This window comes from Sander lucioperca, chromosome 23 (genome assembly GCF_008315115.2).
Source record: "Sander lucioperca isolate FBNREF2018 chromosome 23, SLUC_FBN_1.2, whole genome shotgun sequence".
Lineage (NCBI taxonomy): Eukaryota > Metazoa > Chordata > Actinopteri > Perciformes > Percidae > Sander > Sander lucioperca.
This window is the reverse complement of record NC_050195.1, coordinates 11,108,477-11,134,109: the sequence shown is the minus strand read 5'-3', so window position 1 is coordinate 11,134,109 and position 25,633 is coordinate 11,108,477. Positions and strand designations below refer to the sequence as shown.

General features: G+C 41.6%; 1 protein-coding gene across 4 annotated transcripts in view; it reads left to right on the top strand.

Moving 5' to 3' along the window:
- LOC116040010 (disco-interacting protein 2 homolog C-like) overlaps positions 1-25,633 on the top strand; it is a 95,380-nt gene that overhangs the window by 24,084 nt on the left and 45,663 nt on the right. For 3 of the 4 annotated variants that reach the window (XR_004896459.1, XR_004102557.2, XM_031285217.2), the window contains 16 exons: positions 844-1,140; positions 1,862-1,984; positions 2,937-3,083; positions 3,857-3,976; positions 7,496-7,693; positions 8,602-8,693; positions 10,746-10,856; positions 12,671-12,794; positions 14,568-14,677; positions 15,163-15,265; positions 15,373-15,437; positions 16,191-16,284; positions 16,471-16,590; positions 18,666-18,780; positions 19,852-19,991; positions 24,900-25,036. Coding sequence is in view for 1 of the 4 variants with exons in the window: in XM_031285217.2 (XP_031141077.1) it covers positions 844-1,140; positions 1,862-1,984; positions 2,937-3,083; positions 3,857-3,976; positions 7,496-7,693; positions 8,602-8,693; positions 10,746-10,856; positions 12,671-12,794; positions 14,568-14,677; positions 15,163-15,265; positions 15,373-15,437; positions 16,191-16,284; positions 16,471-16,590; positions 18,666-18,780; positions 19,852-19,991; positions 24,900-25,036 (2,096 nt within the window). In the remaining 3 variants the exon portion in view is untranslated. The remainder of the gene's footprint in view (positions 1-843; positions 1,141-1,861; positions 1,985-2,936; positions 3,084-3,856; positions 3,977-7,495; positions 7,694-8,601; positions 8,694-10,745; positions 10,857-12,670; positions 12,795-14,567; positions 14,678-15,162; positions 15,266-15,372; positions 15,438-16,190; positions 16,285-16,470; positions 16,591-18,665; positions 18,781-19,851; positions 19,992-24,899; positions 25,037-25,633) is intronic. The other variant, XR_004896460.1, reaches the window with a different exon arrangement.

Here is a 25,633-nt window from a genome sequence, read left to right as displayed (position 1 = left end):
GCCCAATTCAGATCTGTTTATCATTCAAAGGCTCACATGTGGAAGCTACAGCCAGCTGAGGGACTTTTGATATATCTGGGTTGATCGAACTGTACAAAAAAAACAGAGTTATGCACCGGACTATTTCTTGATTTCACATTTAACGTGCCGATATGAGAGCGGTATCGACGTTCCCATCTAACTCTTGAAAGAATGAGTGTATTTCCCAAATTGTCAAATTGTTCCTTTCATGTTAAAAGCAGCTTATTTTTGTTCCTGTTAACGTAGACTTTGATAGTTCAGTTATGTGCTGATGTTGAGTTGATTAGGCCTGTGACAATAATTACATAATTGTCTAATTGTCAATTTCTTTTATTTATTTTTTTTACATAATATAGGTTTCTTTGTTTAGCTTTTGCATTGTCCATTAATATTAACAGTCTATGGTTACTACATTATCTGGGTCACATGACAGTGATAGATTCAAGATTTAAAATCCTTTATTAATCCCACAATGGGGAAATTCACTCTGTTGCAGCAGCAAGGGATAGGGGGAAAAATACAAGACACAGATAAACAAACAATAAATACATATAAGTAAAGAGAATAAATAGTCAAATGTATTTACAGTATTGCAGTCATATTTATATATACATATCCAAAATATGATTTTTGGAATTCATTCAAAACTTGAATTTGTTTAAAAAAGTAATAAATAAATAAATTTGACAGAAAAAGACAATTATATTGTTAATCGCAATTATTTCTGAGACAATGAATTGTACAGCACCATTTGGTATTGCTCCAGCTCTAGTGTTGACGTTGTGTGAAGGTTTTCTGATAACGCATACTGACCCTCACTAGGCCTGTCGCCCCTGTGCTCAGACTCGTCGTCGGGCTCCGAGGAGGAGGCGGGGCCAGGGGACGACATGTCAGCCATGGAGCACTGGATGAGCCGCCCGTCCCACTTAGGCCCCGCCCACCTGGGCTCCACCTCCTCCTCGTCCTCGTCCACGCAGAGCGGCGGCAGCGGCAACGCTGGGCGGCTGGCCGACTCGCTGGCGCACACGCACATCTCGCACCTGGCGCACACGCACCTGGGACACACACACCTGGGCCAGCTGCACCACCAGCAGAGCCACCTGTCGCAGTCGCACCACGGTAAGACTCTTTGGATCCTTTTTTTTTTATAAACACTTGCTTTTTACTTAATTTTGGGCAGCAAATTGTTAAGACTTTTATGTTACCATTAACAGAAAACAAATAGATTTATTCACCTCTATTCACACACAATGAGGCATATTTTCAGTTGTGATTGAACTGTATTTTTTGAGGAACTATAGGGCACTTAACATCTATACAACAGGTCTACAAAATGAATTTTACAAGAAATTCTTCATAGGGAAACCAAAACCCAAACGACTACATCTATAGACTATTTCCAATTTATATGATATTCCACTGACTTGCTTACCGTTTTAATGTTTCCAGATGTTTGATATCAGGACGATGAGCTGACAGAACTAACAAGTTGAACGTTGTCCAATTAGAACGGACCCACCGCGGTGACGTTTTTGGTGGAGCTGTGGGTTTAATAGTCGACTCGGAAGAAAGCAAACGTTTTGACAATAAACTCCATCAACACAACAGTATGTGGAGTTAAACTGGACGGGCCCAGTAACCTCTGAATAGTTCTACTTGTTGTTAAATGTGAGCGGCAGCCAACTTGTATTGTCGGCAGGATCATTTAAAAGGCAACCGCGACTACATTGTGCGTCTGCCCTATTTCTGATACCGCGGCGGCAGAAATTTTGCTATGGCCACTACAAAATCTACAAAATCAACATAGAGGAAACACTGACACCTGCATGTGTGCGTTCAGGTATCGGCCACCTGTCTTTGAAGAGGAAGGGAGCTCTGAGTGTAGCAGAGAACGGAGGATCTCTGCGACGGTCCTGTGAGTTTGGATCTGACATGCTGTGGCCACCGCCGCTGGAGTCAGACGGTACGTCCGACACATCAACAATTAAATATCAGCTGCAATAAATACAACCTTAGTCAAATTTCCAAGAAAACAGACCTCTGGTTTTTGATTTTAGGCCAAAGTCAGACCAAAGATCTGAAACTACTTAGATCTTACTTAGAACTACTTACTTACTAACTTAAAAAAAAAGAATAGATATATAATACATTTGATTTATTAGAGCAACGTTTGACTACACTGTGCTATTGATTTTAGGATAGTTATTGACAAGCTTCTTCATCTGATAAAATGATTTATTTCTGTATATTTGTGTTGAAGGAAGTTAAATGTCACCTGATTTATGATTGGAAAAGCAGTAGGGCTGCAACTAACGATTATTTTCATAGTCGATTAATCTGTCGATTATTTTCTTGATTAATCGATTAGTTGTTTGATCTATAAAAAAATGTCAAAACATGGTGAAAAATGTGGATCAGTGTTTCCTAAAGCCCAAGATGACGTCCTCAAAAGTCTTGTTTTGTCCAAACTCAAAGATATTCAGTTTACTGTCACAGAGGAGAGAAGAAACTAGAACATATTCACATTTAACAAGCTGGAATCAGAGAAATCTTATTTTTTTTAATAAAAAAATGACTCAAACGATTAATCGATTATCAAAATAGTTGGCGATTAATTTAATAGTTGACAACTAATCGATTCATCGTTGCACCTCTAAAAAGCAGGTTTTGTTTCGAAGTGTTACACTTTGTATCATAACGTGCTTTCATTTGAGTATAAGAACACAAAGGAAGTATTATTTCGAAACAGGTACTGTATGGAGTAGATTGGCTGCAGGGATGTGACCCAGCTTAACACAGAAACATCATAACGTGTTTAAGTGTCTACATACAACAAAGCACTTGACACACATTAGTCACCACCTACCTCTCTCCGTCTGCCTGCCTCACTCTCTCCCTCCCTCGTCTCCCTGCAGAGAATCACTCGGCTCCCCCGGATGTGACGGGCTACTCGTCGGACTCGCCCCACTCCCACACCGAGCGCCACCACATGGCCAATATGGGAACCATTGCCAGGAACACGCAGAAGTACGGCAACGCAGAGCGCATGGAGACGGGCGACGGTAAGAGTCACCGTCGCACCTTTTAGCCTGCTCCCAACCGGAGCCTCTGAATAAAGATACTGAAGTCAGGTCAAAAATAGAATCTCCTTAATCAGGAGGCGAGCTCAAATTGGACCATTGCCGTAGAGAACTGACCAATTACTTTGTGTCTGTTCATGTCACTCCCCTGGATGAACAGATTGGACTTTTCTTTGTTTTTTGACCTTTTCATGTGTGTGTGTTTATTTTATTTTATTTTTTAAGGAAAGCTGTTCCTAATCAACGTGCTTCACAATCATGCAGCTCACAGTTAGAAAACTGAACGACCGCAGTCTGTAGCAGCTCCACAAGAGCAGCCGAGAGCATGAAAGCCCCGCTCAAGAAATACAGTGTTTGTTATTCAGTTCTTTCCCGTGTTTTGTAGAAGCCATCTAGAGATTTGAACCAGCGATCTATCAGCAGTCACTATCTCAAAAACAACTTGCCGTAACACTTGAAGTTTGAAGGAATTGTTATTGATAAGACAATAAGGACTGTCTTGCAAGCAACCCAGGCCACCACTTTTTTTATTTTCCACTTATTCTAAAACATTAGCCTAAAACATGATATCCTTACCCCGTGTGTATAAGATAAGATAAAACTTCATTTATCTCGAGGGGAATTGTTGTGCAGCAGTTGCAGTACGAGTAGGAAAGAGTGCAAATCATAAAGAGTGCAAATAGAAGAAAATATAAGCAACAAAGATTATCAATAAGGTGCAAAAAACCAAATGTATGTGTCTGGGGTTTTTACAGGTGTTCCAGTCAGCAGTCGCGTGTCAGCTAAAATCCAGCAGCTCGTGAACACACTGAAGCAGCCTCGCAGACCTCCGCTACGGGAGTTCTTTGTCGATGACTTTGATGAACTTCTGGAGGGTTAGAAACCGTCTCTGATTCTGTCTGTCTGATTTGAGTTATCCAATCTCTCTTCATACTTTGGAGTCATGAGTGATTCTCTAGATGGTTCCTTTTAATAACACTTGTGTTGGACAGGTGAGAACCCCCCGCGTGCTCCTTCAGGTGTCCGACATCCACCTCACCTCATTCTGCCGAGGTGTAAAAACAAGTGTTTGTCAAAGAGGAAACACCTGGAGACACAACACAGTGCTGACGTGTTAAAGGGATAGATCGGATCTTTTGAAGCGTGGTTGTATGAGCTACATCTCCACAGTCAGTGTGTTAGCTACAGTAGATGGCGGTCGGCACGGGAACAGTTTGGAGATGCAGGCAGGAGTACCAACACGGACGATAAACAATGTCCTGCTGTGGACGGGAGCAGCAGATATACATTTTAGACCCCTAAAAAGATCTATATCAGTTTAAGTGTATGCTATATTTAGAATATTGGGTAACACTTTACTTGAAGGTATCTACATAAGAGTGACATGACACATGAACTCTAACCCTAATTTGTCATGACACATTAATGACAGAAGCATTATGTCATAAATGTTTATGACTTGTTCATAATGTTAATGACACGTTCATGACAGTGTCATGTCACTCTTATGTAGATACCTTCAAGTAAAGTGTAACCGAATATTGTCACCTCTTTACCTTGTCATCAGACAGCCCTTTACGACGGGGAACTGAAGCCGTTATCTCTGCTCTCTTCAAAGCCACCAGACTCCTTTGACAAAAACATTTTACCTCTCAGAACTCCTAGTCTACCGCTGCCTCCATCGGTTAGTTTATTTGTAAGTTTAGTTGGTTCCTAACCCGTTTAAACACAGTCACACAATTACACAATCAAACTAACATTTGGAGGCAGCGGTAGAGCAGCAACTCCCTACTCCTGAGAGGTAAAATGACTGTTTTTGTCAAAGGAGTCTGGTAGCTTTGAAGAGAGCAGAGATAACGGCTTCAGTTCCTCGTCGTAAAGGGCGGTCTGACAGCAAGGTGAAGCGGTGAAAATAATCTAAATATAGCGTACACTTAAACTGATATATATGTTTTTAGGTGTCTAAATGTGTATATCTGCTGCCCCCATCCACAGCAGGACGTTGCTTAGCGTCCGTGTCGGTACTCCTGCCTGCTTCTCCAAACTATTCCCATGCCAACCGCCATCTACTGTAGCTAACACACTGTCTATGGAGAAGTAGCTCATACAACTACACTTCAAAAGATCCAAACTATACCTTTTGATATTTACAAAAGTGTCAGTGGTCAGCTAATGTTCTCTGAATAAAAACTTTAAAGGCCACCCATAGTTTTTTAGACATGTTGGTAAAAAAAAAATAAAAAAAACAGTGGCTCCTATTTATCTGTTGTTAGTCTGTAAACACGGATAGAAAGATAAATATGAAGGTTTTAATGAGTATAAACTGTAGATTAAAATGGAAAATGTTCTCACCTTATAATTGTGCTAAACTCACATTGCCATTTATTTCACTGCCTTGTGTCAGTGTAAAGACTGACTTTCATCTCAGGAGTCATATGGAAGAGATAACAGGGACCAGATGATGATCCGCCTGGTTCATATAGAACACAAAGTATTGTTTAAAATGTATAATGTAGGAATCTTGATCCCAGACTTCTCTGCAGATCATTACGTCTGTCTGCTGTGTGCTTGGCTCTCACCATCTGGCTGCATTTTCACTCTTTGTCTCCTCATTTCTAATCTTTAACTGTCTTCTTTAGAAAGCTTGCATTTTAGAATAAAGTGCTATCTACTGCAGCTGTATGGAAAAAGTCAGCATCGTAGTGTATTTTGGGTACATTTTTGCAATGTGTTGTAAATAATTGTGTTGTACTCATATGAGATAAAGTATAGATTAGGGTTGATGTAGTGTAGGGCTGCACGATATGAGAAAAATATGCGATAACGTTGAATATCGCAATAACGATATTACTTGCCAACAATATTAACTATATTACTTGAACAGTGAATTGAATATAAAAAGCAGCACTAAACTAAACTACTACATTTTAAAGTGCAGTTTTCTACTAATATTTTCGGTAACACTTTACTTGAAGGTATCTACATTAGGGGTGGGAATCACCAGAGGCCTCACGATACGATATCATCACGATACTTATGTCACGATATAATATTATTTCAATTTTAAACATATTGCAATATTCTGCGATATATTGCAATTTATGACCTTTTTTTCCACTTCAATTTTTTTTCCCAATTTCAAACGACGTCCCAAAAAGGAAACTTTGTCAACATCTGTTTTATCTAAAAAGATACATTTCTTTGTTTGTTCATCTCACTTCAATTTTATTGCTACAAAATGGGATTGTCAAGCGGACAACTGACCAACACATATATAATAAAATATCGATACTTGGCGTCTGTGTATCGATACAGTATTGTTTCTTCTTCTTATTATTATTATTTCCATTTTATTCTTATTTAGCACCTTGGGGGTGGAATAATCTACAAAAAAAGCTAAAGTTAGAAACCCTTATGTCCATAAATGAATTTAAAACTACTGTAAAGAGTGTTGTGATGGAGACATGTTCTTGTTTTTCTTAAGAGTCTCATTGTGTTTTTATATTTTTATTTTTAACTTTTTGTATTTCTTTTATCGTGAAAATGTAATTTGGTGTTTGTTATGTATGCATTTGTGTGATTTGGCTGCTACCTTGGCCAGGTCTCTCTTGTAAAAGAGATTCTGAATCTCAGTGGGACCTCCTGGTTAAATAAAGGTATAATAATTGCCACGGAAAAATATCACGATACTATGCTGTATCGATTTTCCCCCCCACTCCTAATCTACATAAGAGTGACATGACACTGTCATGAACACATGACACTGAACATGAACTCTAACCCTAACTTGTCATGACAAAAACCGGATGACACTTACTAAAAGAAGCGTTATGTCATAACCGTTGTTTTTAATGTTTATGACGCGTTCATGACAGTGTCATGTCACTCTTATGTAGATACCTTCAAGTAAAGTGTAACCATATTTTCTTTCAACTAACAAAAAAAATCTTTGAGTGTCTGCCACAGCCTTTCGCGATGTGTTCATTGCGCCTGTTGATATTGCGATGACAGGAAAAAAAAGAAAGCTACGTTGTGCAGCCCTAATGTAGTGGATAAGTCACTCTGGAGCCACGTTTTATCCCAATGGCTCAAAGTTTGAATCCTTCCAAATCCTTCCTGTCTGCTGCCTCGAAACTAAATATTAGAGGGATATCAGCTGTCCACTCACACATTACATTACATTACATTCCCACAGTACATCTGTGTTAACAACAGATCCACCGAATTCATTATGAGTGGATTTGAGTGTGACTACAGCTTCTCTACAGCCGTCTCACTGCCACTGGCTTCGGCTAAATGTTTCCATGTGGTGTTTTTTTTCCTCCCGAGCGAAACAAACTGTGAAACACTGAAGGTGTGTGACCTGATGACACTATCTGTCTCCTCATCTCCAGTCCAGCAGCCGGACCCTAATCAGCCGCGGCCGGAGGGGGCGGAGATGATGCCGGTGCGGGGCGAGGCGCTGGGCGTGGTCACCAACTGGCCGCCGTCCCTGGAGGCTGCTCTCCAACGCTGGGGCACCATCTCTCCTAAAGCCCCCTGCCTCACCAGCCTGGACACAGCAGGGAAGCCCCTCTATGTCCTCACATATGGTAACCAGGCGCTCTTGTCCTTCAGTCACTCATTTACATTATGTATTTGTGCAGCAGTATAATAAGATCATCAAAGAATTCAAACGTATTCACCTGTTGCACTCACTCCAAGTGGTTCTGGATGCTTAAATTGTAAAAATAACAGTGAACTTCTCTGCAGTTGAGATACAAAATTAAGCTTTTAGGGGAGTGTGTGCACAGACATGCACTCCTATGCTTTCATCTGCTGCTTATATACAACTTAGTCTGGCATTGCCAGACCTTCCTCCACAGCGCTGCTGAGGAGGGTCTAGCTAGTCCACACAGCATTCTGGGATGGGAGATCTCTGGTTTATTGGCATTTCACGGATTCGAGGTTAACAAGACCTGTTTTGAGTCAGCAGATCTGCGAAGAAGACCTACATGGGTTGGTTTTGATTAATATGGGTGAGGGTCAGGCTGGGTATCCCTTCAAATTGTTCTGTTGCTAATACCCAAAGAATGCTGTTTTCTACAGTACATTTATTTTCTATTTAACAAAATACCTCTTAAATGCATCCCTCTCTCCCTCTCCCTCCTCCTCTTTCTCTCCCTCTCTCTCTCTCCCTCTCCCCCTCTTTCTCTCCCTCCCCCTCTCCCTCTCTCTCTCCCCCTCTCTCTCCGTCTCTCTCTCTTCCGATCCCTCCTCCTCTTTCTCTCCCTTTCTCTCCCTCTCCCTCTCTCTCTCCCTCTCCCTCCCTCTCTTTCTCTCTCTCCCTCTCCCCCCCCTCCCTCACTCTCTCCCCCTCTCTCTCCGTCTCTCTCTCCCTCTCCCTATCCCTCCTCCTCTTTCTTTCTCTCTCTCACTCTCCCTCCCCCTCTTTCTCTCTCTCTCTCTCTCTCCCTCTCTCTTTCTCTCACCCTCGTGTCCTGTGTCCTGCTCCCTGCAGGGAAGCTGTGGTCTCGCAGCATCAAGCTTGCCTACAACATCCTCCACAAACTGGGCAGCAAGCAGGAGCCCATGGTGCGACCGGGGGATCGGGTGAGTCACACTCCTCCACCAACTCACGCGGCTTTCGGTTTCTTTGTGCTGATTTTATTCATATGTTGTTTGTGTTCATTTGCAGCAAGTTATTGTTGTATTTGTCAAAATGATGTGCAATGCCTTAATGAATCTGAGCTTTTGTTTTGAAATCTGTAATCACCCTTTTTAAAAAAAAAAAAAGAAAATAGTCTGACATTCTGGGGAAAATGCTGTTCATGTTCTTGCTGAGAGATAGAGGAGAAGATCGACAGCACTCTCACGTCTGTACACAAAACATGAAACCACAGCCATAAAGAGTGGACACAGCTTACATCTCTTATATCTCATATGTTGAACCTGTTCAAAAACAAAGTGTCAGGATAGCCGTTTCCCCCTGTTTCCAGTCTTTATGCTAAGCTAGCAAATAAAGGGTTTTTCCCAAAATGTCAAACTATTTCTTTAAAGGTGCTGTAGGTAGGATTGCGAAGATCCAGGACTTAGCCAAAAACTACTTCTCAGTCCCTCCCCCCCTTTCTGCTAAAGCCCAAAACGGTCTCCTAAGCCCCTCCCCCCACAAGGGAGAATGAATACGTGTGCATGAGCAGTGATTGACACGCAGTTAGACACCCCCCCTGGCCCTGATTGGTGCATCTGAACAGGGAGCGGGGGATTTTTGTAAATCAAACTACAGGCTGTAGGTGGAGCCAGAGGAAATGACCTGTTTCATGTAGTTCTACTGGAACATAGGCTCAGTTTCAGCAAATATGACAGAAAGTTAGTTTTATAAGTCTTACCTACTGCACCTTTAAATACAGCTAGAATTATACCACACCCTCTTAACCACAAACGTATGATTCATTGTTTTTGATTTCTCTCTGACTCATAGAAGGGTCATCCAGGTTAGAAGTCATCTGACAAATGAAATGAACACCAGCTTTATTTAGCATACAGATAAATAAATGAGTTTGTTGTTTAAAAACTCTCGATTTACTTCCTTAGCCCTGAGAAATGGGTTGACTCGCCTTCAATACTCAATGCAGAAAAATGCTCCCATTTTAGAAACTGGAAAGGATCCAAACAGTTGTGTGTTTAATGGTCTAATCATCCCAGCTGGACTTGTGGGCCGTTATACCGTTATGTAGTTTAATTTATAATAAAACGTCATATTTTATAAACTCCATGTGTTTTATGTGCAAAAATCTTGATTTGTAAAGTAACTAGTAATTAGGCTGTCAGATGAATGTAGTGGAGTAAAACGTACCATATTTCTATTGTAGTGGAGTAGAAGTAGAACGTGGCATGAAAAGAAAAGACTCAAGTAATGTACAAGTACCTCAAATTTGTACTTGAGTAAATGTACGTTAGTTAGTAACGGTGTCTTTACAGGTCTCAGTAAAAAATCAATCAGACAGCTGCAGCTGATTCAGAACTCTGCTGCTCGAGTCCTCACTAACACCAAGAGAGAGTGGATCACATCACTCCAGTTCTGAAGTCTTTACACTGGCTTCCTGTGCCTCAAAGAATTGATTTCAAAATACTTTTGCTGGTTTATAAATCATATTTCTCATTATATAATAACGGTTTAGGGCCAAAATACATTTCTGATCTGCTCCTACACTATGACCCACCCAGACCTCTATGGTCGTCTGGGACAGGTCTGCTTGTTGTCCCCAGAGTCAGAACTGAACAGGGAGAAGCAGCGTTCAGTTTCTATGCTCCACATATCTGGAACAAACTCCCAGAAAACTGCAGGTCCGCCGCAACTCTCAGTTCTTTTAAATCAAGGCTAAAGACCTTTCTTTTTGATGTTGCCTTTCTTTAAATAATCGTTCATTTCTTATACTATACTGTACATTTTATTCTCGTATTTTATCTGTTTTTAATCTTTTTAATTGTTTTTAACTGCTCTTTAATGTTTTATGTAAAGCACTTTGAATTGCCCTGTTGCTGAAATGTGCTATACAAATAAAGCTGCCTTGCCTTGCCTTGCCTAGTTACATTCCACCACTGCTTCCCAGTGTCTCTGACCCCGGCCTGTGTGTCTCCGCCCCCCCCCCCCCCATCTCCCAGGTGGCGCTGGTGTTTCCTAACAACGACCCCGTGGCCTTCATGGTGGCCTTCTACGGCTGTCTGCTGGCCGAGGTGGTCCCCGTTCCCATCGAGGTCCCCCTGAGCCGCAAGGTACTTTATGAACAAGGGCGGGTTCCCCGCTCCCTTTCCATTGGGCTAGAGTGCTGTCAATCTGACCATTGAATCAAAGTACTGTCACCGGTAGAGCTTTAATCGGGCCTTAAAAGTTCGGCCCGACAAGGCCCGAGCCCGACAAGTACATTTTGATTGACAGCTTTTTAAAAGCTCGAGCCCGTTTACAGCCCGACATTATTCAAATGTGCGCACACACACACGCAGCTCTTTTGCCTTTTGTCAAGAATGAGTCATTTATACATGTTTTAACATCATTTATTCATGACAAACGGAGGCTATAGGCCACTTGGAAGTTGGAACAAAGAAATAAAATAAGTCCTCCAGAGGCCAGCCTCCCTTTCACCTCCTCAGCATCCATTTTCGCGCTAATCGAAATGCATCACCTAACCGCTCATTTACCGCGCAGCCCGAGCCCGGCCCGAGCCCGTGTAAAATGATAGAAATTAAGTCCGAACCTGTCGGGTTCCGTCGGGTTCCGGCAAAGATCTTCAGCTGTAGGCACTTGGTTATTCTGGTATACTAAAATTTGTTGAAAATGAAAACAAGTGAAATCAATAATGAATGTGATAGTTTATGTGATGTTTTTTTTAGCAGAATTACATTGTGTTGTTCTATCCTATCCGATATTCCCTGTGTTTCTAAGCAGATTTTCTATGCTGTATTCTGATAAAATGTCCCCCTTGCCGGGCCCCCTCACCCCCCTTACTAATTATTGGTCCCCCCTGTGCCACAGACTTTAAAAGTCCTGGAATCGTTCCTGTTTATGAAATCCAGACATAAATGTTTTTTACCTTGACAAAGTCACACCCTGTCACCTGGCTGCGCTGCCCGAACCAAACGCTCTGTAGCTTATCTGTAGCTCTCCTTTAGTTTGAGGATTAGTTTCTCTACAGGAGGGTCAGGTAATGAGATTTTTTCCACGCGCTGCCGTGTAATGTTAATCCTCTCTGCCTCGGCCACGTCGGGGGGTTTTTTCAGCTCGTACCCGGGAGCTCCAGACGCCCGCTGTGTTTCATTTCAGTTGTGTTTGCATGTGGGGACATCTCAGTGATACTGCACACCGTTGAAACAATGTTTTGGGTTTTCGGACTTAGCTTGTTTGCTAGCAACAAGTTTATCTGAGAAAATAATCCCGTCTGAACAACAGCGAGCAGAGAAACACGTCACAAGCCGTCCTGCTGCGCTGCCGTCACAGAAAGGCTCACTGCTATCAGCGAAGCTACAACTGTTGATCTTCCCACCATCACGTCCCGGCCGGGACCTCCTGGAAGTCCCTACTTTGACCAAAATCTTTCTAAAAAAACAAACAAAATGCATGTTTTTTAAACTGCCAATTGTATCACTGTATCTGACCTCAGCTGTTTCTGCTCACTCTGGAGCCTGTGTGAGACGCGGCCGGTCAGCTGCTGGTCTCTGCAGCACTGTGAGCACAGGGTCGGCACGGTTACACAGTGATGACTGCGGCAGCAGAAATTGCTGCACGTTGACCGCCTCTCTTGAACCCCCCCTTCCCCCATCCTGCATTCATGCTGCAGGATTTTCCATAAAATTTCGGGTTTGGGCTGAAGAAAGAGTGCAGCAGCAGTGCCGCACTTCTGTCAGCCACACCTGCGCTGCATGTGTTATGTTTTTTTGTTGTTAAAGAAGATTAAACAACAGTGTTTAGTAAAATATGATTCCAGTTATTTCTACACCTGCATTTAAACTGAATAAGAATTTGATTCAGCGTGATGATTTCTGATGGCAAAGTGAGCTTAACTGTCTGCTCTCCCTCCTTCATCATCCAATAGGATGCCGGCAGTCAGCAGATTGGATTCCTGTTGGGCAGCTGTGGCGTTACCGTGGCGCTGACCAGTGACGCCTGCCACAAGGGACTGCCCAAGAGCGCAACAGGAGAGATCCCACAGTTCAAAGGTGAGAGTGAAAATCATCAATCATCGCTGGATTGTAAAGATGTTTCTGTGTGGGGGGAGGGGAGGCCTGTCTCAGGACACGTAATGAGGAAACTAGAAGGAGAGAAGAAAGAGAGCGAGTTTTCATTCAAAATGGACATGTTAACCATTCGGAAAGTCCGACTTTAAAGTCATTCTAAACAATCAATTCAAAAACATTCTGTTTTTGTGTGTTTGAAATGTTGACTTCACTGTTTAATTATAGTTTGGGAATTTTGTGTCACTCCCAGTGTTGGAAGAACTACTGAGATCTTTTACTAAAAATACTCTATTACAAGTAAAACTCCTGCATTCAAAACATTACTTAAAGTGCTCATATTAGCCGCTTTCCGACCAAGTAGTTACAGGAACGTAGTTTATAGGAGAAGTCCACTTCTAAACAGATCTACGAACTACTCTCCCCCAAAACTGTTTTTTCCAATTGCATTCGCAGTTGTGTGGCCATAGGGACTGGTAGGAGGGGTAAGGGAGTGATGCAAGCACGGCAACGGTCTTCATAGCGTTAAAATCAGAAAACAAATACACCAAAAAAAGTATGAACTAAATACTAAATCTAGTGTATATAGCATATTTGTCATAATTTAAACAAGTCTCCCGAAGAGAAATGGATATCTCTCTCTCCCCCGCCTCTGCCTGCTGCGCTGTGGACGTGTGTGTGTGTGTGTGTGTGTGTGTGTGTGTGTGTGACTGTGTGTGCGTGCGTGTGTGTGTGTGTGTGTGTGTGTGTGTGTGTGTGTGTGTGCGTGCGTGTGTGTGTGTGTGTGCGTGTGTGTGTGTGTGTGTGTGACTGTGTGTGTGTGTGTGTGTGTGTGTGTGTGTGTGTGTGTGTGTGTGTGTGTGTGTGTGTGACGGCCGGCCTGCCACAGGACACGCTTGTGGAGTTTAACTCCGAAAAGACAGTTAACCACAGGTTCCCGTTAATCTTATGATGGACATGTGTTGTGATATTTAAACAAACGAACGATCAATTTTCGCAAGACTGACTATATTCGAAATCTAAACAGTTAATTTCTCGCCTAAAACGTTGTCAGAAGTGAAATTAGTGATGAATAAGATAGCGAAAATTGTTAAAATTGTCCCGTTGTTGGTCTGTCTGTACCGGAAACCCGACCCTCGTTGACCTAGGTTCATATTCTGAAAAGGGAAAAGAGAAAAGACCCTGCCCTGAAGTAGGAGCTGAAAGAGTTACAGGAACTGCAGCCAGAGGAACTTAATAATCCCCAAATTGGTTAAATCGGAACACGAGAAAAAAAGGGTTCTAGGAATTTTATGTTCTAGGAACTGCAAAAATCCCTCCGGTCGGAAAGCGGCTATTGTGCTTTTTGGCTTTTCCCTTTCCTTTATTGTGTTATATATCTTTTTTGTGCAAATAATAGGTTTACAAAGTGAAAAAGCCCAAAGTCCACCCCAAAGGGACTTACCATCTCCAACAGAAACCACTGTTCACAAACTGCTCCAAACAGCTCTATTGTAGTCCAGCCTTTACTTCAGAGACTTTATTTAGCTTTAAGAAGGAGGAGAATTTTCTTCATCCTTCAGATTGTATTTGTACTTTAGTACAGTACTTGAGATGAAATGAAGGTGTTTACATGTTTATAGAAATGTATGAATTGTTATAGTTCCTTCTTTTCTCTCTCATTATTTTGGGTGACGTGAAACAACAGAGTCTTTTTTTTCTGGTTTTATTATTCAGATGAATAATAATAATAATAATAATCCCTCTCTGTCTCTGCAGGTTGGCCCAAGTTGCTGTGGTTTGTAACCGAGTCCAAGCACCTCTCCAAACCTCCCAGAGACTGGTTCCCTCACATCAAAGATGCAAACAACGACACTGCTTACATAGAGGTGAGCTAACAGGCTCAGCTGATCAATTGTGGACACTTCAACAGAAGCTGGGACCTCAGCCTGTCTGTTGATTCCAACTGACATTCTTTGCCGGTCTTTGCTGCATCTGCTGGAGATTTAATTACTCAAGTGGCTAAAATGTATGCAACGTTTAAAAAAAAAAAAAAAAAAAGTGTCATCTTGAATTAACAAAGTAACCTATTTTATTTAATATAAGTTTCCGTATTAAGTGTCTCCTCAGTTGTCATTGCTGTGAAAAGCCACCAAAACGTTTAACTTCAAACCAGCTTTATCTCCGTATTTTAATTAGGTTAAGTAAAGCAGCAAAGGCATATTTTACAGCAACACTTGACAATACTTTAACGTACACTAGGGATGAAATGATTAGGCAATGAATCCCTTAGTTGATGGACACAATGCACCTTGATGACAGGTAGCGAAGGCCTCCGTCTCGTCTGATTTCACTGATCCGTCTGTTTTCTCAGTATAAAACCTGTAAGGACGGCAGCGTGCTGGGAGTCACGGTGACCAGGATCGCTCTGCTCACACACTGCCAGGCTCTCACCCAGTCCTGCAGCTACACCGAGGGTAGGCACGCACACACACACACACACACACACACACACACACACACACTGCTCAGCCTCCAGGTCATAATTGAGTGATGTAACCCCTTTTCTTCTCCCCCTCTGTAGCGGAGACCATAGTGAACGTTCTGGACTTTAAGAAGGACGTGGGCTTGTGGAACGGCATCCTCACGGTAAGACCTGCCTACTAGACAGGGGTGTCGGACTGGGAGGGGGGGTGAATAGCTGTGGAATGTGGGGAGGGGCCCATAGAGATGCCTTTCTACAGGGCCCAGAACTTAGTGCTACACCCCTGCTGCTAGAGGCCAGAGGTCAGGGAGCATGACATTCATTTCCTGTTAGCTTTTCACCCTCACCACTGATATCAGGGGTATAAGCAATTAAAGCAGGTTTAAGGCATATTTGGTCTTTGGTTTATAATACTTTTTAAAGCTTTTTATCTATATATTTGTATTTGAGATACTGTAGCCAAAACCTGCATTTATGTATGTTATAACCATATACAGGGAATAATAATAATACCTTGTAAACTAAACACAAACAGGGTCAGAAACATGTTAAATTTAGGGCTTTTCATATCGATTATGTTCTCAATTGATTAGTTGTTTGGTCTATAAAATGTCAGAAAATGGTGAAAAATGTGGATCAGTGTTTCCCAAAGCCCAAGATGACGTCCTCAAATGTCTTGTTTTGTCCCCAACTCAAAGATCTTCAGTTTACTGTCACAGAGGAGAGAAGAAACTAGAAGATATTCACATTTAACAAGCTGACATATGAGATTTTTTATGATTATCAAAATAGTTGGCGATCATTTAATAGTTGGCAACCAATCAATAAAGTAAAAAGAATAAAAGAAAAAAAAACTTTCAGTCTTAAATGTTAATTTTGTGTGCGTGTGTGTGTGTGTGTGTGCGTGTGTCGTGCAGAGTGTGATGAACATGATGCACGTGATCAGCGTGCCCTACTCGCTGATGAAGGTCAACCCTCTGTCATGGATCCAGAAAGTCTGCCAGTACAAAGGTCAGACACACACACACACACACACACACACACACACACACACTCCACTTGCCACTCAGCTCAGTCAATTCAACTCCATTCACCTGTCTGTCAGTCTGTCAAATAGATAAAATGCTAATTTCCTCTCTTTCTCTGTGTGTGTGTGTGTGTGTGTGTGTGTGTGTGTGTGTGTGTGTCTCCCTGCAGCCAAGGTAGCGTGTGTGAAGTCCAGAGACATGCACTGGGCTCTGGTGGCCCACAAAGACCAGAAAGACATCAACCTGAGCTCGCTGCGCATGCTGCTGGTGGCCGACGGATCAAACCCCTGTAAGGGCACACTTTTCATTTTGTACTAGCATGGGGGAGTTTAGAGAGGCGGCTTTGAGATAGAGAATGTCAGGGAAATAGATAAAGTCTCTTGGGAAGTCAGGGAACTGGGTCACTTTACAGGAATAGAGCAGGATGCGTCCATCGCCGCACATTTGGTATGATAAATGGTTTTCAGTCAGACTGACTGGAGTGGAAACCAGACTGAAATATAAAAGAATAGATAGAAGGTGTGGATGATGGTGTAGATGGTGTTTTTTGAAAATTAAACCAAATAAACCTATTCTGGTACAACCTCTAAATACAATTGTGAACCTGAAAATGAGCTTAATATGAGCACTTTAATGAATTTTCGATTCTCAAAAAGGCAAAATTCACAGAAAGCAAAGATTCTAGAAAAGTACAAAAGAAATTTATAAAAAAAAAGTAGTGTATCAGAACTCAGTTGTTTTCCTATTTCCTACTCTAATTAATCATCTGAAGACGCTTCAGATATATCCTTAGACTTAGACTAGACGTAGACTTCTCTTTATTGATCCTTTTGGGATGACTCCCGCAAGGAAATTAGATATCCAGCAGCAGATTTTAGCAGCTTACAAAACACTTGTATAGAAAATAAAGAGGTATACAAAATACAGTATAGAAAATACAGTTTAAGAATAACAATAACAATACACTTTTAGCTAAATAAAGGAAGTAAACAAAAAGTAAACAAACAGTAAAAAACAAACTACAGATAAATAAAGATAAATATATAGGACTGTGTATGGCATTGTGTTATTATACAGTGAATAAATGACATTTAGCATAAATTAGCAGTTAAGAGCAGTTAGAGTGTCCAGGTATGTATGTGAGTAAATTATTAATTAATTGCACAGTGAATGAGTGAGTGGCTACCACTCCTTCCCTTCCTTCCTGTTCTGTTCTGTCCTCTTTACCCTATTTCCTCCTCCCCCCGAGTGAGGAGTTTGAGCCATTGGAGGGCCTGAGCCCTGAGCCCTAGGTTGGACTAAACTACTTACAAAACGGTTTTTAAAGTAGTTCAAACTAGCTCCACCTCGAGCAGCTACAACAGTTTAATGCTGCTCTAACAACGATGCTTCAGTATTAACAATCTAATAACGTCAGATAACAGGAGACCTTTTACAGCAGAACGACTACTTTTACTTTTGATAATACAAGTGCATTGTGCTGATAATACTTTTACTCAAGTAGCCTTTAGAATGCAGGACTTTAACTTTTAAAACATGTATTTTTACATTGTTGTATTTTTTTATTTTTACATAAATAAAGGATGTGAGTACTTCTTCCACCACTGCCAATGGGATTATTTCAAAATGGTCCCTGCTTATGACTGTGTTGCCACCATAACCTTAACAAAAACCATAACGGTAGCATCAGATTTCTACAGTGCACTGAAAACAGTTATTCATTACAGCGAGGTGGTCTTTCTGCTGGGCCTTAGGCCTGTCGCACCTCCAACGGCGCCTGTGGTGGACTGTGCATGGCAGGGGCGTCCTCTTCCCTGAGGCAGGCCTAAACCTGACCGCATACCGCAAGGTTTTGCTGCAGGGTCTTCAGCTGGGGACCACCGCTCGTTGAAGTTTCACCCCTTAACCCAGAACATCTCCTGGTGGCGGGGCGGTGAACAGGGACGTCTCCCTGACACCCCCTGCAGCAAAACCTAATTGGGTGTTACTCCCCAAGCCTTGTCTCGTCGTTTCAGCCAGAGCCAGTGGCTTGCTTTCTCAGCTTCCTCAGAGAGCTCTTTGGTGGATCTGATCAGTGTGGCTCCACGTAGTCCCAGCTCCTTGAGCAGGTGTGATGTTGATCTGCCCACAAAGCCTCTGGCTCCCGCCACCACCGGGTACAGCCTCGCAAGAAAAAGGGCATCAGTAAGGAAGTTAATTAGGATAAAAACATTCACAAAGCGACGTAACAAAAATGTCTTTCAGGACTCTTTCTAGACCCGCATAGAATGGTTGTTTGGGTTCTCGTTTCATGTCAGGAGTAGACGAAATTCAACACCTGAAATGAACAATTTGTGACAGTTTGTTTCTGTTTCTGTCTGTCAGGGTCCATCTCCTCCTGCGACGCCTTCCTCAACGTCTTTCAGACTAAAGGGCTGAGAGCCGACGTCATCTGTCCCTGCGCCAGTTCGCCCGAGGCCCTAACGGTGGCCATCAGGAGGTATACACACACACACACACACACACACACACACACACACACACACTCTCTCTCTCTCAACCCTGCTTTACGTACACAGATTATGCAAACATGCAAACACACGAGCACAAATATGCAAACAGTCTCACAAACACACACATTCACCTGTGCAAATGCATCCACACAGAGTACATGCTGTAAACATATTGTATACACATTCTCACAAAGAAGTCCGGTTCATTTGCCTCTCCAGCTCACAGAGGAAGTAACATGAAGAGCCTGTCTGCACCTGCAATGACTAATCAATCAATGAATCAATCATTCAAAGAGCAACACAGGCTGCTGCGCAACAGAGTCAGATTGTAAATTCAGAGTTTTGTCAGAGTTTAAAGTTTAATACTGAAGCAGCAACAAAACTGGAAGTTCCAATTCTCAATCTTCAGTTTCAGCAAAGGACTCTTGTATCCATTCGTGGACTCATAGAAATCCAAACATCCATTTCCGCTAAAATATTGTTGTATTATCCTCCCGTGAAGGAATTTGTTTAATAATATTATTGTTTAGCAATAGTTTTTTTGCTGTCTTTCGTTCACCCTTCGTCAAAGTCCGTTTGCACTGACCTGCTTTCATTTTTCGGCGCTCTGCTCTTCTTAACATCATTTGATAGAAAACTTGTTTTCTGGGACCATAGAGAGCCTATAGAAAGGTGAATACTATGTACACTTTATATGGTTTTTGGGTGAACTATTCCTTTATTAAAAAAGGAGAAATAGTTGCAAAGTTGTAAATAAAAAATGCCGTTTGAAATGCAAGTTAAACAAACGAGGCCATTTCAATGTAAGCTCAAGATTTATACCTGTTGAACTCGAGATAAAGAACGTCTACGATACTAAATTTTTTGAATTTTCTCACAACTGATCAGCTGATATTTAAAAAACACATACACATGGACATTTATACATCATCATATGCAAGTGTGCACATTAAATAACAGTATGCTCAGGCAAAAACTCACACAACAGGCTCTGTTCACTGTATTGTTAAACCCGTGTAACGCTGGTTAATGACAGTATGAGTGTGTTTTGTGTTCAGGTCGGTGGAGGACAGCAGTCAGCCTCCGGGGCGGGGCGTCCTGTCCATGCAGGGTCTGACCTACTCGGTCGTCAGGGTGGACACAGAGGAACGCCTCTCGGTGCTCACCGTACAGGACGTTGGCACTGTGACACCAGGAGGTACGTCACTCTGTGTGTCTCTCTGCCCCCGTCCACAGCAGGACATTGCTTAGTTTCCGTGTCGGTACTCTTGCCTGCTTCTCCAAACTGTTGTCGTGCCGACTAGGGCTGCACAAATAATTTTATCGAAATCGCAGGGGGGTGCACTATTAGTTAAAGTCAAACCATTCTGGATTAAGCATTGTGGTGCTGCAGAGACGTCCCGGCCTACAATTTGTATCCTACAGACTAAAGAAAAAATCTTTGTTTAATATGACAATGTCTAATTTTTCCAACTGAGCTGCAGACTGTAACTGTAGTCTTAAAAATACATAAAAAAAATGATTCCCAGGGACTTAGGCCTGGTGGGGGGTAACTAAGGCCTGGTGGGTCACCGGGCTTGCAGAACACTGGGGGAAACCCTGAATAATACAAAAAAGATCATTCCCTCCAAAATGGTGAATCATATCGCAATCGCAATATAAGTTAAAATAATTGCAATTAGATATTTTCCTCATATCGTGACCGCCATCTACTGTAGCTAACACACCGACTATGGAGAAGTAGTAGCCTGGTTGACACCAGACCCTTCTCAGTTGTAACTGAGAGTGGGTCTGGGAAAGATTAATTCACAGCTCATTTCCAAAGGGGCGTCACCAACGGACGCCGCTCAAATGCCTCTGGGCGCAGTTGGATAGTCCTTCAACCAATCAGACCAACGATCCGGGTGACGTAGCAGCTACAGCAGCATCAACGGGTTGCTGCACTTCGGTGGCCGTCATGTTGAATGTAAAGAAAAAGCTGCTTGCCGTTGCTGTGCTATCGTCATCGTGTAAAGCCCGCCTCAACGGTTGTGATTGGTGCCTCGATTTGGAAAAAAATGGAAATGGGCTTGAATGGGCTCTTGGCCAGACGGACTTGCAGAGCAAATCTCAACTTTGCCGGAAGTTTGTCAGGGTTTTCCCAGGCTAAATAAGTAGCTCATACAAACACACTTTGGATAGATCCAATCTATCCCTTTAATGTTAACAAAAATGTCAGTGGCCACCTAATGTGCTCTGAATCCAAAAGTTCTCAAAGCTTTTTGAAATGTTTGTATGAAAGGGGCTAAGTACCTCATACAACCCCACTTCAAAAAATCTGAACTATCCCTTTTAAGCTGTCGGCCTCTAGTGTTGTCATGCGCTAAATGGCAAAAAATCCTTTAAGCCCATTACATCGTAAAATTAGTTTTAAGGGTGTGTAAATGTGCAGCCTCTCCTTTTCATCAATGTCCAATTTTTTGAGAGCGTTCTCTCTCCTCATGACTGAGCGAGTTAAGTGGGTTCAGCTTTACGTTTTTCAAGAGCTTTGAACGCCTGAGAAAACACCCACAAAGACGGCAGAATTTTCAATATGGCTGCAATCCGTTCTCATCAACTCAGTTTTGTCTCTGAGGACAACGTCACACAGGTAGTTTAAAAGGTAATACGGGACATAAAAAAGCTTTTAGGACATCATGCATCATCTGTTCAGGTCCTAGTGAAGAATCCAGGCACCACTGACATTATTACTTTGGCTGACATGTCATGGACTGAATTAAATCTGTTGTGTACACTTAATTAGAACTGCAACGAGCGTTGTATATCAACATTGATTATATTCTCAAGGTCTATAAAAAAATCCATGCAAAAAATATTCAGTTTAGTGTCATAAAAAGACAAAAAGACAAAAAGTTCATATTTGAGAAGCTTGAACCAGTGAATTTTTGCTAAAATAAATGGTTTAATAGACAAACTGTTTCAGCTCTTCACTTTGCAATGCAATTACTAGTGTGTGTTAACATATTAAAATAAATAATAAGTACACAATAACATAGGTAAAGTATTCTTAACATGTACTTAACAACAGTATCATGGATTTACAATGGTGTTTTAATGAAAAGAATGCTGATTTGAATAAGTAATAACAAATATAAATTCCAGGACTCCTTAATTGTGTATATTTCGAGACAGTAACTGTAGTTTCACCACAGCACTTTACACGTTCCAACAAGTGCTGAGTCTCTTTGCTTATTTTACAACCTTAATCGTACCTTTCACCTTTAATGTGTACTTACTGCATTGTAAATGTACTTCACATTAGAGGAATGTTTAGTAAGGTTATGCTGAATATCACAAAACCTTTCCTCAAGGAAAATATACAGATAAATACACTGGAAATTAAACATTGTATAAAAAAAAAAAAATAAAAATGTAACTTTTCTTTTTGTGAGAGTCTCCTGTACATGTTTCTCCACTGGGGCAATGAGTATGTTTATGAATGTAAATGGAATCCACACACGCAGAAGTGAAGGTCTGTCTCTTATAATCCATAAAGAAAGGCAGTGATCTGTAGAAAGGAGCGTGTAAAACCCTGCTGATCACACACACACACACACACACACACACACACACACACACACTGCCACAGCTAATCAAACATCACTGAGCTCTCCTCTACGCTGCCAACTCACACCACCCAGTGTTCACCACGGGAACTACACACACTGTGAGAAACTCAATTAAAGGAGGAATTAAAGGACAAATCTGGCACAAAATGAACCTAGGGGTTAATAACACATGGGTAACAAGTTCTCTGGGATATGTTTTCATGCTAATCGAATTGACCAGTTTTAGCGCAAACCGCTAATTAGCTTAAAACACTAGTCGTCAGGGCACTGGTAAAGTAAAAAGAAATCTCTATTTCTATACCACTAACAAGGCTCGTGGTTCGACTGGTCGTGACTGTTTTCCCAAGATGGCGCCTGCCTATTTACGTGAACGGTACTGTCTTTCTAAACTATCTTTTTAATAAACTGTCTGTACACTTACAACGTTCTCAATGCTTCGGTTTACATGTAGGGACCCTCATTATACTACCGTGGAAGTGTGGTGCTATTTTGAGCCTTGTTAGTGGTGTAGAAATAGAGATTTCATTTTTTACCCGTGCCCCGATGGCTAGCGTTATAAGCTAATTAGCGGTTTGCGATAAAACTGGTCACATTCGATTAGCATGAAACCATATCCCAGAGAACGGTCGACTCGGTACACATGTGTTATTAACCCCTAGGTTCATTATGTCGCCGGATTTGTCCTTTAAGTAATCTGTTAGCTTCACTAAACTCTGTTGGATCCTTTTTGAGGTTTTCTTCCATAAGAGAGCATCAACGTGAAACTGAGATTTAAAATCTTGAAATCTAAACTTAAGATTGATCAACAGCCCTGTTAAACCCCAACAGATACAGTAAATATACAAGTATTTAGATCAGGGGTGTCAAACATATGGCCCCTGGGCCAGAACCGTCCCGCCAAAGGGTCCAACCAGGCCCACTGGATGACTTTGCAAAGTGTGAAAATTGCAGAGAAGTAATTCGTTCCAATTCCAAATTTACCACTTTAATCTCAGAGAATATCCAAGTCCTTTTCCGTAAATTTACGACTTTAATCTTAGAAATTCAGAGTTTTTTCTCTGAATATTACCCCTCTCTCCCGGGTCCGTAACATTATTATTTTTCCTACAACAGCTTTAGAACGCTGTCGTAGCAGAAGCAACTTGCGTTTGCCAACATCAAGCTGACAAGAAACTCAATGGCTCATAAAGTTTCTGATCTTTCTGGAGGTTTACTGGTCTGGCCCATTTGAGATTAAATTAGGGGGATGTGACCCATGAACTAAAATAAGTTTGACACCCCTGATATAGATCCTTTACTTAAGTAAAAGTAACAATATCACACTGTAGAAAAGACTCTGTTACAAGTTAAAGTCCTGCATTTTACCCAAATAAGTGGGTATTAGCAACAAGAAGTACTTTATGTAAAGTAAAAGTACTCATTTAAAGGCTGCGATCAGACAGAGTGTGTTTTAGCAGCCTGGGGCGGCTTTTTGTAATGGTTTTCAATGAGAGGGAAGCGTTTCACTCACTTGCGTTTTTGCAGCAGTGCCCTGAACGCCTCGAGCGAAAAAAGTGCTCAACGTCATTGTCTTCACAGCAAAATAACTAGCAAGAACAACAAAAAGACGCAACTGCAAAACGCTCTGTCTGATCGGGGCATCTTTAACAAAAAATAATAAATAAAAAATGTACTTACTTTAGTTACTTTGCACCACTCGGCCATTCTGCGTTATAAGACAGTGAAATCCCATATTGATACCACATCTTTAAGAATATACTGCTGGCACCAGTTCCTGTTGTTTAGATATTCTCTTCTTAACCCAGTTCTTCCTGTCACCTGGTTTAAAGTTGAAACAGACATGAAGTAGACGCCATAACTGGGTTAGAACAACCTACTTTTAGATATTTATTCCCATAAACAGGTGCATTTTGAGTGGACTCTGGTGGGATCGTCATTTGTTATCCTGTGTGAAAAAATAACTTTGTTATATAAGAAAATAGAAATAAATAGAAATGTATTCATGGAAACAGAAGAGATTTAAAAGTTGTTAACCCTTTGTTGTGTCTGTCTGTCTGTCCGTCCGTCTGTCCCTGTGTGTCTCTCTCTCTCTCTGTCTGTCTCTCTGTCTGTCCGTCTGTCTCTGTGCCTCTCTGTCTGTCTGTCTCTGTGTCTCTCTCTGTCTCTGTGTCTCTCTGTCTCTCTCTGTCTGTCTCTGTGTGTCTCTGTCCGTCTGTCTCTGTGCCTCTCTCTCTCTGTCTCTGTATCTTTCTGTCTGTCTCTGTGTCTCTGTGTCTCTGTCTCTGTTTCTGTGCCTCTCTCTCTCTGTCTGTCCGTCTGTCTCTGTGCCTCTCTCTCTCTTTCTCTGTATCTTTCTGTCTGTCTCTGTGCCTCTCTCTCTCTGTGTCTCTGTGTCTCTCTGTCTCTGTGTCTCTCTGTCTCTGTGTCTCTCTGTCTCTGTGTCTTTCTGTCTGTCTCTGTGTCTTTCTGTCTGTCTCTGTGTCTCTTGCCCCCTCCAGGCCTGGTGTGTGTGGTGAAACCAGAAGGCATCCCTCAGCTCTGTCAGACAGACGAGATCGGTGAGTTCTGCGTCTGCTCCATCGCCACCGGCACCTCTTACTACGGCCTCACCGGCATGACCAAGAACACCTTTGAGGTGAGGTGGCTATTTGTGGTTATTTTTGATTATTTATTTGTTGTTTGGTCTATAAAATAATGAAAAATGTCTATCTTCCCAGACCTGAAGTGACTTCTTCAAATGTCCTCTTTTGTCCGACCAATAGCCCAAAACCAATTTGCTTTTCGTAGAAGATTAAAAAAAAAACTAGCTAAAACCTGAGAATGTTTAAAGAAATGACTTAAACAATGAATCCATTCTCAAAACTGTTGCAGATTATTTCAGATAGAAGACTCCTGAATAAATTCACCATATTTTACACACAATTTGGCACAGCATTTATTTTAAATACATTTTTTTTTTAATTTTAACTTTATTCATTATTAATTGTTTGGGGAATATTTTAGTTGATTTTCTGTCATTTGGAAAATTGGCACAAAAAAAAGATGAAAAGCTAATAGCTCATTTTGTTTTGTTGTTGTTTTGTCGATGATCTGCCTGTTCTGGTTCACAGCACAATCATATTAATACATTCAGTTTTTCTCTTCTAATTAACTAAAGGTTTCACGTGTTGTAAGAAAAGATTTTGTGACTTAAAAACATAAAATCAGACTTAAAAATTGATGTTTTGCATTT